Source organism: Somniosus microcephalus, chromosome 13, assembly GCF_052327205.1.
Source record: "Somniosus microcephalus isolate GS21.2 chromosome 13, FLI_Smic_1.0, whole genome shotgun sequence".
NCBI lineage: Eukaryota > Metazoa > Chordata > Chondrichthyes > Squaliformes > Somniosidae > Somniosus > Somniosus microcephalus.
The window spans coordinates 149047488-149062962 of record NC_140999.1 but is presented as its reverse complement, the minus strand read 5'-3'; the positions used below and the strand labels follow the sequence as shown (position 1 = coordinate 149062962).

The window sequence follows — 15475 nt, the reverse complement described above, 5'->3', positions numbered from 1 at the left end:
CCCTGCAGTAGGAAGATTGGAATAATTAACAGTACAGTTATGGTGGATGAAGCACTCTGTTGGGAGCTTAAAGTCAGAGAATTACACCTCAAAAAAATTATTTTTTTAAACAAAGCATTTTTCACTTAATTTTGTATTATACAATGCAGAGACATAAATTATAATTCTCATTATTAGTAAAACAAATGTCAGAATTCAAGCTCTGATCCATCCATATCTTGTCATGGGCTTGGGGGAAAGGTAGTAACTCTGAGTGCAGAACACAGATTAAGGCTTTATGCTAGGTTACAATTCAGCTGACGGGAAGAATGCTTTTTATGAGGAAATGTGGACCGTCAGTTCTTCTCATAGAAAAGAAGTTAAATCTTTATTCCAGCTGTTATTGCCTTCCCTTATAACTGGTCATGAAATTCTAGAAGTAGCACCAATGAATAGCTTGGTTATCGGCAGTGATTACTGTTGTTATGATGTTCTTTACTAGTGTCATCAACAGTGGCTCTTAACACAAAAGTGAAAGAAAATCAATTGCGACCATGTTTCTGATCAAGCTGATCTGTGCTCAATTTGTGAGATGGTGTATTCAATCTCATTCACTAAAATGGACCAGTTCTTCCTAGAATTTATCTTTAGTCAGGCAAAAAGGCTGGTGGATACACACAGACATAATTTTGCTGGTTGTCATTTAGGTAGCCAATGTCAGTGACTCAACCACAGCCCCATCAGTCTAATCTTGATATTATGATGGAAATCTTCAACTGCAGATGTATTTCCACATGTACTGGGGAACAAATAAAAATGTTCCAAATAAGAAACAATTCTAGGAACTGGTTATTGCAAGGATTATGTTGGTACAAGTTGTAATGAGGCCATGGAGGCTACAGTTGTCTTGATTTAGTACAGTGGTACTTAAATAAGACCAATGTGTTTGTCAGATAAATTCAGCGAAATAAAGCTGCTGCATGAGGAAGTCAACTTTACAAAACGTTTAGAAGCTCGACTCAGATTATCCAGCATTTTGAGTAAAGAAAAATTCACTTCTAAATCAGTTTTACGCAGCTTTCTGTTTGTAAAACCTGACTGATTTCACAGCCTTTGCTAGACCTGACTGGCTGCCTGTGTCTCTGTTTCTTAATCTACCTCTGTTCACAGCTGCTTATATCAGAGCTTGTTCATTAGCATTTGAACCACCTTCATCTCAGTCTTTAAATTAAATGAATGTACTTTGGTTTAAAATGACCACTTTTAAAAGTAACTTTTTTCCCAAATTCTTTGTGGAAATATGGTCCAAAAAATATGGAAGGGACTGAGATACTACCAACTAGCAAATAATAATCTACAGCTTACTGCAGCAACTCAATTTACAAGATTTATAGATCTTATCAGGCACAAAAAAATGCTGAATTATTTAGCATTCCAGCTAAAAGGGATATAGAACATACACCATGAAGCTGCTGAGGCAGGATTTATATCCCACAAGTGTGCTGGCTTGATTATATGTGATCAGAAACATTATAGGAGAGTCAGGCCAACAAGATGAGTGAACCATAAATTATACCCCATGGGGCTTCATAAGATGTTCTTTATATGATACACTAAAAATTAGTTTAGAAAAATTACCTGCTAATTAGATAAACCGGTTAAAAAGGTAGCTCCATGGTGTACTATATTTCTTTATAGTTCAGTTCCAATGCAAGTACAAACAGCACAGAAGTCTCATATTGTCATATGATGTGGGTACAATATGAACAAAAAATGGAAAGATCGCTGGATTTTGTCAATGGGGAGCTTTTGGAGGCGGGACTCCCACTTGTTGCTACTTTCCCTTGATTGACCTTGGGCCAATTAAGGGAAAGCCAGTTACAGGTGACGTCAGCGAGTGTCGTTTCATCTGTCAAGAGCTTTTGACAGATGAAATGTCATCGTTTGACAGCTCTGTGAAGCTGTCAAACACTGACAATCTGTCTTCTAAGTTGTGTCTTTACTCAAGGCTCAATTAGAAAGCCTTCCTGACCAGAAAGCAGAAGCTTTTGACAGTTCAGCGGCCATTCTGCTTTCTGTGCCGGTGAGCTGAGGGACTCCCGAGACCTGAAGGGAGGAAGCCTGCAAGAAGTATGTTGAGTCTGTGCTTTCAAATGTAGTTATGCTGAATAACTGGACACAGACTACAGAAATACTTAAACAGGTCTTTAGTAACTGAGGGTCAGGGCTGAACTGGAATACACTTTGCTCCACAGGGTTTATATACCGGTGTGGTCACCACCGGTACTACAATGTACAGGAGCCATCAAAAAGTAGTCCATCACCTTAAGGTATCCTCTTAAGGTGGTACAGGTTACATACACTACAATTCCTCCCCTTTTAGCTTAACAGTGTACACCCCAATTTAAACATTACATGGATAACATATGTACAACTTTCACACAAAACTGTTCAAAGATTCAGTCTCTGAGGAGGCCTCCTGATCCGGGCCAGATAACGCCTTTCAGGGGTCTCTGGTTCTCGTTGCTGGGGTGACTCATCCATTTGATCTCCTATGGATTGAACATCATCATGTACGTTCGAGTCTGAGGTAGATGCTACAGGCTCAATAACTTCTTCAACTGGTGTCTCTGCCGTAGACATGGGGTCGACCCTTGTTCTCGATTCCACAAGTTGGTCAGCATGACGTCGTATTACGTTCTCTCCAACGTCTACCGTGTACATCAAGGGTCCTTGTCGGGCACGAATTGTTCCGGATTGCCATTTATCATTCCTATAGTCCCTGGCCAACACTGGTTGTCCTATTTCGAAACTCCGAGTGGCCTTGTTATTTACGTGCTGGAATTGCTTGTTTTCGACTTCCCTACGCACATTGGCCTAGAAATTCAGTTGGGCGCGCCAGCCGTTAGCGCCTTAGGGGGAGTAGGTCTCGAGCGCTAGGCGCTTATCGCCCGGGCGCAGCGCGATCTGCGCCTCTCCCCAACTTCAGGCCACATTTAGCGCTGGCGCAAAGTCTTAGCGCGCGCCCTGCTGCGCGCGCAGATCATGACGTCATTTAATAGTGCAACGCCCTTTGTGCGCCCCAAACCGGAACTTCACTCGCGCCGGCCCATTGTGCGCCGGGCGTCCCGAGCGACTGTGAAGTGGAACGGTACACAGGCCAGCCAGGCCGGGGGGAGCGCTAATTAAAGGGCACTTACTCAGCAGTATGAAGGCCAGCCATTTTGCAGCATTCACTCTTGAGCAACGGTTTTTTGGACAGAGACCAAGGAGGAGAGTTTACTGGTTTGGAGCAACACTTGGACAGGTATTTTTGGCTCAGGCCAGAGCTTACCAATTATCTTTGCCTTCATTCAGAGCTCAGTGTTTGCCAGCATATAATGGGGGCTGCATTGGGTGGCAACGCTGAATTTCAGCCTTATGCCAGAAGGGCTTACAGACGCCGTGAGAGAGTGGCAGCCCTGGCTAGACGCAGAGGGGGCAACAGGCGTCGCCAACTGAGGCCTTACCCACGCAGGGTATACCGCCAGCAGACCTCCTATCTGACCATGTCTGCCGCGATGTGTGTTAGGAGGCTGCGATTCCGAAGGGAGGTGGTTGCAGACATCTGCCGGCTGCTTCAAAGAGATCTGCAGCCACAGCTGATGCGCAGGACATCTCTGTCGGTGGCAGTGAAGGTGATGGTGGCTCTCAACTTCTATGCCTCCGGCTCCTTCCAATCCGCTACTGGGGACATCGCTAACATCTCCCAGTTCGCCGTGCATTGCTGCATCTGCCAGGTGACCGAAGCCCTTTTCAGAAGGAGACATCAATTCATCTCCTTCCCCATGACCCTGGACAAGCAGCAGCAGCGTGCAGTGGGGTTTGCAAGAATAGCGGACTTCCCCATGGTGCAGGGCGCCATTGACTGCACGCATGTGGCTTTGCGGGCACCTCTTGAGCATGCCGAGGAGTACCGCAACCGGAAGGGCTACCATTCCCTCAATGTACAGCTGGTGTGTGACCACAGGCAGCGCATCCTAGCTGTCAATGCCCGCTTTCCAGGCAGCAGCCACGATGCCTTTATCCTGCGACAGACAACTGTGGCTGACATGTTCCAGGCACAGCCTCCCCCAAGAGGATGGCTTATCGGGGACAAAGGCTATCCTTTGTGTACCTGGCTCATGACCCCGCTCCGCGCGCCCACGACCCCTGCTGAAGAGGCATACAACGAGAGCCATCAAGCGACGAGGAACCTCATAGAACAAACAATCGGCGTGCTCAAGCAACGGTTCCGCTGTCTCGATCGCTCCGGGGGAGCCCTCCAGTATTCGCAGGATCGAGTCTCCCAATTCGTCGTCGTTTGCTGCATGTTGCACAACCTGGCTATCTGCAGGACTCAGGCACTGCCACCTCACGTTGGACCACCACCTCAAGAGGAGGAGCAGGAGGAGCATGAGGACGACGAGGACGAGGAGTACCAGCCCAGGAGGGACGCACAAGGTCCAAGGGCCGCCCGTCGGCGGCTTATTGAACGTCACTTCTAGGCCCCCTGTCAGGGAATGGCTTGTGCCAATGATAGAACATGATTGCAGCCGCTCCGCAAGCCCTCAGCCGGTTAAGGCAACAAACACTTCAAAGATCAAACATGGACAATGTGAATAAATAAAATGCTTTATTGTACAAACTTTGGGCCCTTCCCACATGAAAACCAAAAACAGATGAAACCCCCAAAAAACACTCAAACACATTACTCGCTCCCACAACCTGGGGAGGATTAACAAAATAGGGCAACTAAAATGGCCGTCATTCTCGGCCTTCGTCCAAAACAAACATCACATCATCGGCCTTCAAAAAACAAACATCCAATTCTCGGCCTCAAGAAACAAACACAAATGGCCACACATTCGACTATTTGGCCCGCTAGGGCGATGCCTTGGCCATCTTTGCGTGGCCCCTGCCCGCCCTGCTGCTCCGCCTCAAAGTAAGGCCATTGGCTGCTGCAAGGCTGGGGGCAGGCTCCTGAGGGGCACATGTCGTGACGGCAGATGCCCTTGGGGGTCGGCCTAGTCGAGGTCTGGCCGTCGAGTGGCCGGCTGTTGATTGCTGCAGCTGTGGCTGGCCAGCATCAGTCGCTGCAGCAGCTCCTGGCAGCTCCACTGGGGGAGTGGCAGTGGCGGCTGGAGGAATGGCAGCAAGCTGGCGGATGGCAGGCGCTCGCTGGTCGCCTGAGACACTGGCACTCGCCCGGGCCAGCACTGCAGCATGCGCACCAATCTGCCGAGGGACAGACCGATGTGCTGCTGCAGCGCGCCAGGTGCCCTGGCGATGCCTGGCTGACACAGCGAGTGTGGCAGCAGTGAGTGCCCGTGTTGACCTGTTCACTGACCGCAGCAGAGCAGCCAGTGACTGGACGGCACCACTAATCACCTGGCCAGTCGCTGACAGATCTGCCCGGTATTCCGCCCGACTGGTGGCCTCTAAGGGCCCGAACTCGGCCACACTCCGAAAGAGGGAATCGATGGACTCAGGCAACCGTGCCACTGCCGCCCTGAGCTCCGTGTGCCGGCGCTCCGAGTCCGAGGACAAGTCTTCGAGGCGTTCCATCTCCTCGGCGAAGAGCATCTCCTGACTGGAGGCCGGACTCTCCCTCTGGGGAGAAGGCCGCCGAGCTGGCCGACCCTTCCTGCATTGCTGGAGGCCGCTGGGCCCAGCAATTGGACTCCCCTCCGACGCATCCCCCCTCTGGGGAGAAGGCCGCCGAGCTTCCACCCCCCTCCCGCCTTTCTGCAGCACGCAGGTCCCAGGAGCTCCCCTCCCCTTCGACACTTCCGCCACGCTGTCCTCCAGGGAAGACGTGTCCCCTACATTGGCCTGGGTGGCCGCGGCTGAGGGTTCCCCTGATGGGCCGCCTTCCTCTTGCTCCTCCTCCTGCTCCTCCTCGGAGGGTCTGTCACTGGCAAGTTGAGGGACCTCCTCTTGACCATCTGAAAGCAGGAAGGCACAAGAGTAGCTTTAGAGTGAGGAGAGGGCGTCAGTGCGGGATGCATGAGTGGTGGCATTCAGCGCATTGGTCGGACAGTGGCAAAGGATGTAGATCTGATGCGCAAGTGGGACGAGAGAGGTGCAAAAGGTGATGTCCTTACCATTGCTGCCCAGAACAGGGTCGGCATCTCCACATGCAACGGGCCCAATCACCCGGCCACCCATGAGGCGCTCCACGCGATGTTGCAGGTCGGTGAGTGGCTGGATATGGGGTCGTCCTCCCCCGGTCGCAGTCCGGCTCTTGCGATTATTCGCCAGCTTGGCCTGCAAGAGAAAGGACGGCCTCTAAGTACAGTGTGTCGCCGTGATCTTGTGTGCACTGCCTCCCATGGTGGAATAGCCTGGCCAGTGTGTCGCCATGATCTGGTGTGCACTGCCTCCCATGGTGGAATAGCCTGGCCAGTGTGTCGCCATGATCTGGTGTGCAATGCCTCCCATGGTGGAATAGCTTGGCCAGTGTGTTCAGTGCAGAATGTGCAATTGATGCTCATGCCTGTGCCATAGCTGCTGGATGAAGGCTGGCCATTAGAGTTTTCAGGTCCCTTTGCCCATAATGTGAGGTGCACATGCAAGGATGAGGAGGTCATTGGAAAGGGTACTCACCCTGACAATGCGTGAGGTCATTTAACTTTTTGCGGCATTGGGCACCGGTCCTGGGGACGTCGCTGTTGGCTGACAGCTTGCTGGCGACATGCCTCCAGGCTCTCCTGTAGACGTGGACCGTTGCCTTCTTGCCATTGTCCGGGTACAAAACATGGCGCCTCTTCTCCACAGCAGCAAGCAGCACACTCAGATCACGCTCTGAGAAGCGCTGCGCACGTTCACGGGCCTTCTCCATGTCTTCAGGCGCTATTTGGGTCCAGCAGCAGTGTTCAGGCCTAGCTGGAGGGCTCCACTATCCAGGGCGTGGCAGCAGACACAGTCGACCCTTCCCCATTAAGAGCTGGCCGGCGCCAGGGTGTCTGCTGTCAATCACGAGATGGCCGCACCTGCGCTGCACCCGGCCTCGGCGCTATCGATCACCACCTCCGGCTTAGCGCCCAAAGAGAGGCGTCCAGCAGCAGTTTTAGCGCTCGCCCGAACTAGTAGGGCGAAGCTAATGAATATCGGAGAAGTGACCTAGATTTGGCGGCGGCCGCAAACTTTAGCGGATGCCCCACTTTAGCGCCCCAAAAGTGGAGTCAATGAATTTCTAGGCCATTGGGTTTTAACAAATCCAACCGGGACCGCAACCTCCTGTTATAGAACATTATGGCAGGGCTTTGATTTGTCACTGCATGCGTGGCATTTCGATATGCCATCAGGAAATTGTCCACCTTATGTTGTAGTGGAATATGGTCTTCGCTCATGGCCTTTATCGCCTTTTTGAACATTTGTACAAATCTCTCGGCCAACCCATTGGTAGCCGGATGATATGGGGCAGATGTATAGTGTTTCACCCCATTCTTTTTCATGAATTTCTGGAATTCTTCTGACACGAACTGTGGTCCGTTGTCTGAACATTTGTGTTCCGGCAACCCATTCCTTGCAAATATGGTTCTTAGAACTGCGATCGTCTTTTCAGAGGTAGTGGTCGACATCTTAATCACTTCTGGCCATTTAGAATGTGCGTCTACCGCTATCAAAAACATGGAATCCATGAATGGACCTGCAAAGTCGATATGCACACGCTGCCATGGGGTTGAAGGCCATTCCCACGGATGCAGCGGTGCAATTGGAGGTGCGTTTTGAGCTTTTTGGCACCCTGAGCAGCTTTTAGTCAGATCCTCTATTTGTTTGTCGATACCTGGCCACCACACATAAGCCCTAGCAAGGCCTTTCATCTTGACTACCCCCAGATGACCTTCATGCAGTTCCTTCAGAACTCTCTCCCTTAATTTAGGAGGAATAATCACTCTTGTTCCATACATCAATGTTCCTTGACAGGCGGACAGCTGTTCTCGTCTGGCTGAGAATGCTGGTAACAGTGGGTCGCCATGTGCTGGCCATCCCTTCACTGTCAAATCGTAGACCCGAGACAGTGTCGGGTCGTTTCGGGTCTCTCTCTCAATATTCGCATTGGTGACTGGTAAGCATTCGATGATAGTCGAGTGAAATATCTCGACAGGGTCAACTGCCGGTGCCTCTTCCGCTGTAGGTAGTGGCAGGCGCGACAGCCCATCAGCATTACCATGTTGCTTTGTACCTTTGAATTCGATATCATATTGATGTGCCCCTAGGAAAAGGGACCATCTCTGAAGCCTCTGCGCCATCATAACCGGAACACCCTTCTTAGGGTTAAAAATGGAAACCAACGGCTGGTGATCTGTCAGCAGCGTAAACTTTTGGCCTTGCAGGTAATGGTTAAATTTCTTAACTCCCCACACGAGGCTGAGAGCCTCCCTATCTATCTGAGCATAGTTGCGCTCTGCGGAGGTCAATGATCTGGATGCGAATGCGACTGGCCTTTCCAAGCCATTTGGCAACATATGTGAGAGCACTGCCCCGATACCATATGGAGAAGCATCACAAGCTAAGCGAATAGGCAGCGTTGGGTTAAAGTGAGCCAACATTTCCTTAGAGGTGATCAGTGCCTTGCTTTTTTGAAAAGCCCGCTTACAATCCTCGCTCCACTTCCATGGTACTCCCATTTGCAAAAGAGTGTTCAGCGGGTGTAACACCGTGGATAAATTTGGAAGAAACTTGTGGTAATAGTTAACCAACCCAAGGAACGACCTCAACTGGGATACATTTTCCGGAGCGGGAGCTTTCACAACAGCTTCGATCTTGTCAGGTGACTTATGGAGCCCCTCCTGGTCAATGACGTGGCCGCAGTACGAGATTCGCTTTTGAAAGAACTCACATTTCTGGCGATTAACTCTGAGTCCATATTCTTTCAATCTGGTGAGCACCTGCTCCAAATTCACGAGGTGCTCCTTATCATCCTCTCCTGTAATCAGAATGTCGTCCAGGTAGCATTGTGTGCCTGGAATTCCCTGCAATACCTGCTCCATGGCCCTTTGCCAAATCGCTGGAGCCGATGCCACTCCAAAAACCAGTCTATTATACCGATATAAGCCCTTATGTGTGTTGATCGTGAGATACTGGCGTGACGCTTCATCAACTTCCATCTGTAGGTACGCCTGCGCCAGGTCTATCTTGGTGAAGTGTTTCCCGCCAGACAGCGAAGCGAAGATATCTTCAATCCGCGGAAGCGGATATTGCATCGTGTGAAGAACCGGTTTAACAGTGATCTTGAAATCGCCACAGATGCGAACCTTCCCAGGTTCCCCCGGCTTGTTGCTCAACGAACGCTTCATGACGGGAACAATGGGTGTGGCCCATTCGCTCCAGTCCACCTTTGACAGTACTCCTGAACATTCTAGCCCTTCCAGCTCTGCTTCCACAGCAGGTCGTATCGCATAAGGTACCGGTCTGGCTTTGAAAAATTTGGGGTTTGCATGTTCTTCAACCTTGATGTTTGCCGTAATTCCTTTCAGTGTTCCCAGTCCCTGTTGGAACACCTCCTTAGCATCGTCCAATATTTTGGACAGTCGTTTAGGTTTGACGTCGTCCTCTTTACAGGAATCTACAGTTAGTGCTTGTATGGAATGCCAGTCCACATTTATTCTCCGGATCCATTCCCGTCCCAGCAGTGGCGGACCTCCATCAGGTAACACATACAAGTCCATTTCCTGACTTTCTTTACCATTGTAGACCACATTTACATTTATCTTTCCGATGGGGTATACTCTTTGCCCCGTGTATGTTTTCAATACAATCTCCGTATCCCTCAGGGGAATGTGTGAGAATAACCTTTTGTAATCTTGCTTATTCATGACCGTCAATGCCGATCCAGTGTCCAATTCCATCTTCACTTGGACTCCTACTATCCGAAGCATGACCCAGATAGTTTGGTGGTCTGCTGTGTTACCCACATTATGTATTTTTAGACAACCCAGTTCCTTACTGCTGGAGTCTGAATCCGTCTTCTGTTCATCCGAACTGTTCTCTGTCACCTTGTGTACTTTTTTGTACTTCTCCTGCGGCGACTTTTTGCTGCTGGTCTTCTTTCCTGACCGGCATACTCTCGCTATGTGACCAAGTTTGCCACATTGCCTGCATTCTTTATCTTTGAACCAGCACTGGTTCTGGTCATGTGTTGTCCTTCCGCAACGATAGCACTTTACTGCGCCCAATGCCATTTCATTGGTGCTGAATTCCAATAGCCTTTGCTGCATTTCTGCAGTGCCTCGTGCTGCTGCCTCGTGCGATGCTGCAATGCTGAAAGCTTTGTCCAGCGTAAGATCCTTTTCCTCTAGCAGTCGCTTCTGGGTTCCTTCCCTTAGGAGCCCACACACAAACTTATCTCTCAGTGCGTCTGCTAGTCCTGTACCGAACTGACAGTACTTTGATAACTTGCGCAGTTCGATTAAGAATTCAGCGTTGCTTTCCTCTTTAAGTTGAATTCTTTTGTAGAATTTAAATCGTTCCGCTATCAGCAGCGGCGTGGGGTTTAAATGCTCTTGCAGGATAGTAACAATATCCGCGAAACTCTTTCCTACCGGTTTATCTGGTGTTACAAGGTTCCTTAATAACCCGTACGTCTTCGCACCCATCGAGTTTAATAGGGTTAGTGCTTTCTTAGCCACCGGTACCTCATCCGCTGTACAGTAAACTTCAACGCGTTCCACATAAGTGGCCCAATCTTCCACATCGCTATCAAAAGCAGTGATGTTACCCGTTTTTGGCATCCTTGTTGAGTTTCCTTTCCTTCGGATTATGATTATTATTTTATTTTATTTTTCAAAATGGCGGCTTCCCGCGCTTGGCGGCTTTTCCCGCGCTTGTCTTCTTCCCCCGCCGACTAAAAATGGCAATTACTGCGCTGTTGCCGTTCTCGCCTCCCAGCGGTCCTTTATTTTCCCCGACGCTGCTGCTCTTGTTCCCCGCCGCTCCCGCGGTCCTTGTGGACATAAACGCTTTTCTGGCTGCTGCGTGTCTCTGCCCCGATTGCAGTCCGGCCCCTGACACCGGCTGCGGTCGTGTTCTCCGCCCTTTTCATCGTTTCCCTCCCCTTCTCTTACTGACAACTCGGCCGACTTCCCCCCCCGTGCCGCTCGATCGGACTTACCCGCCGCTGTCGTCGAAGGGATGTTCACTGATGTTAGACTTCGTGGCCAGAACCCAACCCGGGTTCCCGATTGCCTCCCGTGCTATGCAGTGCCCAGCAGGATGTTGAGGGTGGATGTCCTTGTTCGACGCCCGTTTCAGAGGCGAAGCTTCCTTTGATGCAACTGCCGCTAGGTAAGATCAGACTCGTCGCCACTGTTGAGTCTGTGCTTTCAAATGTAGTTATGCTGAATAACTGGACACAGACTACAGAAATACTTAAACAGGTCTTTAGTAACTGAGGGTCAGGGCTGAACTGGAATACACTTTGCTCCACAGGGTTTATATACCGGTGTGGTCACCACCGGTACTACAATGTACAGGAGCCATCAAAAAGTAGTCCATCACCTTAAGGTATCCTCTTCAGGTGGTACAGGTTACATACACTACAAAGTAAAGGTAAGTAAAACTTATTAAAACACTTTACACACACCTCACACACTTACCTCTGCACACATGCACCCATTACTCACCTGCACACTGGACATCTCGGCTCCTCCCACCCCCGCAGACCGATGGCCCGTCTTGCTGACCCTGGCGAGGTTTGGAACCATCGGGACGCCCACACTTCAGGGCTCAAAATAGGGATTAGCCAAAAAACTGCCTGTTAACTACCTGTTAATAGGCAGTTAATTGGCATTAATCCCCTTCCCGCCTCGAGGAGGCTACCCGCCTCCTGGCAAGATGGCATGGAGGTGGGTTGGGCACCCACCCCCAAATTCTGCCATTTTCCCGGCAGTCCTGCCTCCAAACCCGCCTCCCCAGGGCTGGCAAAATCCAGCCCCAAATATCTATACTTTATAAGATAAACTCAGTGATCCCAGGCTCTCAGTAGGGAGCCATGTGTGATGGGTGCACAGGTGAGGGAAAGAGTTACAAACATGGTCGCGCCAAATCTCTAACCCATCAAGCAAAGTCCACCACTAAAGCATGAGTTTATATATTGATGAAGTCTGATATTTACAAGCAATTTATTGGTCGTAGTAATGCCTACAATTACCCACATTCCTACAGGACATACCTGAGCAGTGGCCTTAAAGGGATAGCATGCATTAGCAGTCGAACACCACAACACCACGGGAGAACCACTAGTATGGTAACATTTTCTTTAACATCCAAAATGTAGATCCCTGACTCTTTCCAAAATAATTGTGAATACTTAAAACAAACATATTTTCAACGAAGAACACAAAAAATACACATTACCTTAACCACTGTAACCATGCCATCATTGGTGACTGGATCAGTCTTAACAACAAAATGGCCAGCAGGGTCTCCACTGACGATCCGGTACACTGCATTCCAGTTTGAAGTGTGTGGCTGGTCTCGATCTGTGACTGTCAGGTTAGCAACAATAACTTCTATTTTGTTCTCTTGAACTTCTCCATAGAACTAGGAGTAAAAATAATAATGTTTAAAAAATACATATTGCTTTGCATTTCTCATAGAATCCAAAATATCCCGAAGGTCACATATATTCAACCTTCAGTTACTTGACAACAGAAATTAAATAAAACTAATTAATCCAGTTATGCAATTGCAATTATTGTACTTCAAATTAACAGGTTAAAGACCCTTCATTTATATTTGTCCTGATGAAGGAGCAAAAGTAAATGGCCTCACTTACAATGCAGCACGACAAGCGGAACTCAGTAAACATGTTGCAATTACTTCTGGATGTATAACTTCCTAATAAAAGTGTCCATCAACCACCTATTTTAAGTATAGCAAGTTAAATTACCAATGTATGAGTGAGATCTGGGAGACTCACCACTGCAGAACTGTGCAGGTATAATTTGGTGATCTAATATTCAATTAATGATGTTAGTAATCTAGAGAGCATGTCTACATACCCTAAACGATCCCAGAGTTTAAATGTGCATCCAGTACCTTGCAGAAATGTTAACAGGGATCCCCTCAGCTGCTCTTTTATGTTACTTTTTTTTAGCCAATACAAAATCTGCAGTTGTTCTGGTTTGGTACCTTCCCATCAAATAAGGTTTATATTATAAGGGTAAATTATACAGAGTTCCGTGCTGGGAGTCAGAATCCATCGTAAAGTCAGGTCCTGCAGCCTGCATACTAATTAATCCCGTTCTGGATTTGATTTGTTTTGGGTATTCCCTGCCCCTATTGCTGAACTTACCCTTCTAAAATTGGTACATTACAAATCCTTTGTCCCAGCCTGTTACAGTTGGAGAGTTAAATTTAGGTTAATGTTCCCAAACTTGATTGCAAACATTTTTTTCTCCTTTTTGCATTGATATTTGTTTGCACTTTGCTCCCTACATTCGCTTTTATTGCTGGGGAGTGCAATATTTTTGCTTCTGTTAGATCCGTGTATCTTGATGTTGTGTCCTTCAATAATTAGACAAGAGACTGCAGGGAACGATCAACAGGTGTTTACTGAATGAGGGTTACTCTAGAACTAACTGTACAAATCACTACTCAGGGTTTATATACAGGTGTGGTCACTGCCGGTACTACAGTATACAGGAGCTGTAAAAAGTCGTTCTCCCCTTAAAGGTACATACATTACAATTCCTCCCCTTTTAGATTAACAGTACCATAACACTCATTTAACAATTAAATATCAAACTAATTACAATTAACACTTTTAACATGCAACATTAGCTGAAAATAGTCTATTTATAAATTCAGTCTTTGGGGAAGACTTCCTGATCCTTTCTGGATAGCGCCTTTCCCGAGTGTCTTGCTCTTGGTGTGGAGGCGATTCTGGCCCCCTGTCGTCGGTTGGTTCATCCGCTTCTGATGCTACTGTTCTGGGGTAGATGCTACCTGTACGTCGGGTTCATCACCAGGTACGTATGGGCGAGACATGGGGTTGACTCGTTCCTGTGACTCTCGGATCTGGTCAGCATGGCGTCTCACAATGTTCTCCCCAACATCCACTGTGTACATTAGTGGCCCCTGCCATGTGCATATCGTTCCTGGTTGCCATTTCTCTGTTCGGTAGTCGCGGGCCAAGACTGGTTGCTCTACATTGAAGCTCCTTGTCGGCTTCTCATTGATGTGCTGGAATTGCTTATTCTCAACATCTCTTCGTACATTTGGTTTGAGCAAATCCAGACGAGATCTCAACCTTCGGTTAAAGAACATCATGGCCGGGGCCTGGTTGGTGACTGCATGTGTCGCATTTCTGTAGGCCAACAGGAAATTGTTCACCTTAAGCTGCAGTGGAATGTCGTCATCGCACATGGCCTTTACTGCTTTTTTAAAGGTTTGTACGAACCTCTCAGCCAATCCATTTGTGGCTGGATGATACGGGGCAGATGTGTAATGCCTTACCCCATTCCTTTTCATAAATCTTCAAAACTCTTTGGACACAAACTGTGGTCCGTTATCAGAGCAAATCTGCTCTGGCAAGCCGTTCCTGGCAAAAATGGTCCATAGGACTGCAACAGTTTTCTCCGTGGTGGTGGACATTTTGATCACCTCAGGCCATTTCGAGTGCGCATCCACGGCTATTAAAAACATTGAGTCCATGAATGGACCAGCAAAATCAATATGCACCCGTTGCAATGGAGATGAGGGCCACTCCCATGGGTGTAGAGGGGCATGTGGTGGTGCATTTTGGATCTTCTGGCATCCTGAGCAGCTCTTTGTCAGGTCCTCGATTTGCTGATCGATCCCCGGCCACCACACATAAGCCCTAGCAAGGCTTTTCATTTTCACCCCTCCCAGATGACCTTCGTGAAGCTCATTGAGCACTCTCTCCCTTAACTTGGGTGGAATTACCACTCGGAATCCACACATCAAGGTCCCCTGGCATACTGACAGCTGTTCTCTTCTGGATGAGAATGCTGAGAATGTGCTGGCCATCCCTTCACCGTCAAATCATATACCCAAGACAGTGTCGGGTCATTTCGGGTCTCCTTCTCTATACCAGCGTTAGTTACTGGCAAGCATTCAATTATAGTCGAATGAAATATTTCGACAGGATCCACTGCTGGTGCTTCCTCCGCAGTAGGCAGTGGCAGGCGTGATAGCCCATCAGCGTTTCCATGCTGTTTCGTGCCCTTATACTCAATTTCATATTGGTGCGTCCCTAGAAAAAGGGACCATCTTTGTAGCCGTTGCGCAGTCATCACCGGAACCCCCTTCTTTGGATTAAAGATGGAGACAAGTGGTTGGTGGTCAGTCAGCAAGGTGAACTTCTGCCCGTGCAGATAGTGATTGAACTTTTTCACTCCCCACATGAGGCTGAGGGCCTCCCTGTCAATCTGGGCGTAGTTACGCTCGGCTGAGGTTAGTGACTGAGACGCAAAGGCTACTGGCCTCTCCGAGCCGTCCGGGAATT

General features: G+C 48.7%; 1 protein-coding gene across 1 annotated transcript in view; it reads right to left on the bottom strand.

The window, feature by feature from the left end:
- LOC147108646 (cadherin-4-like) overlaps nucleotides 1-15475 on the bottom strand; it is a 735941-nt gene that overhangs the window by 101687 nt on the left and 618779 nt on the right. Inside the window, exon 9 of the mRNA XM_086005339.1 lies at nucleotides 12361-12546. Coding sequence (XP_085861465.1) covers nucleotides 12361-12546 — 186 coding nt within the window. The remainder of the gene's footprint in view (nucleotides 1-12360; nucleotides 12547-15475) is intronic.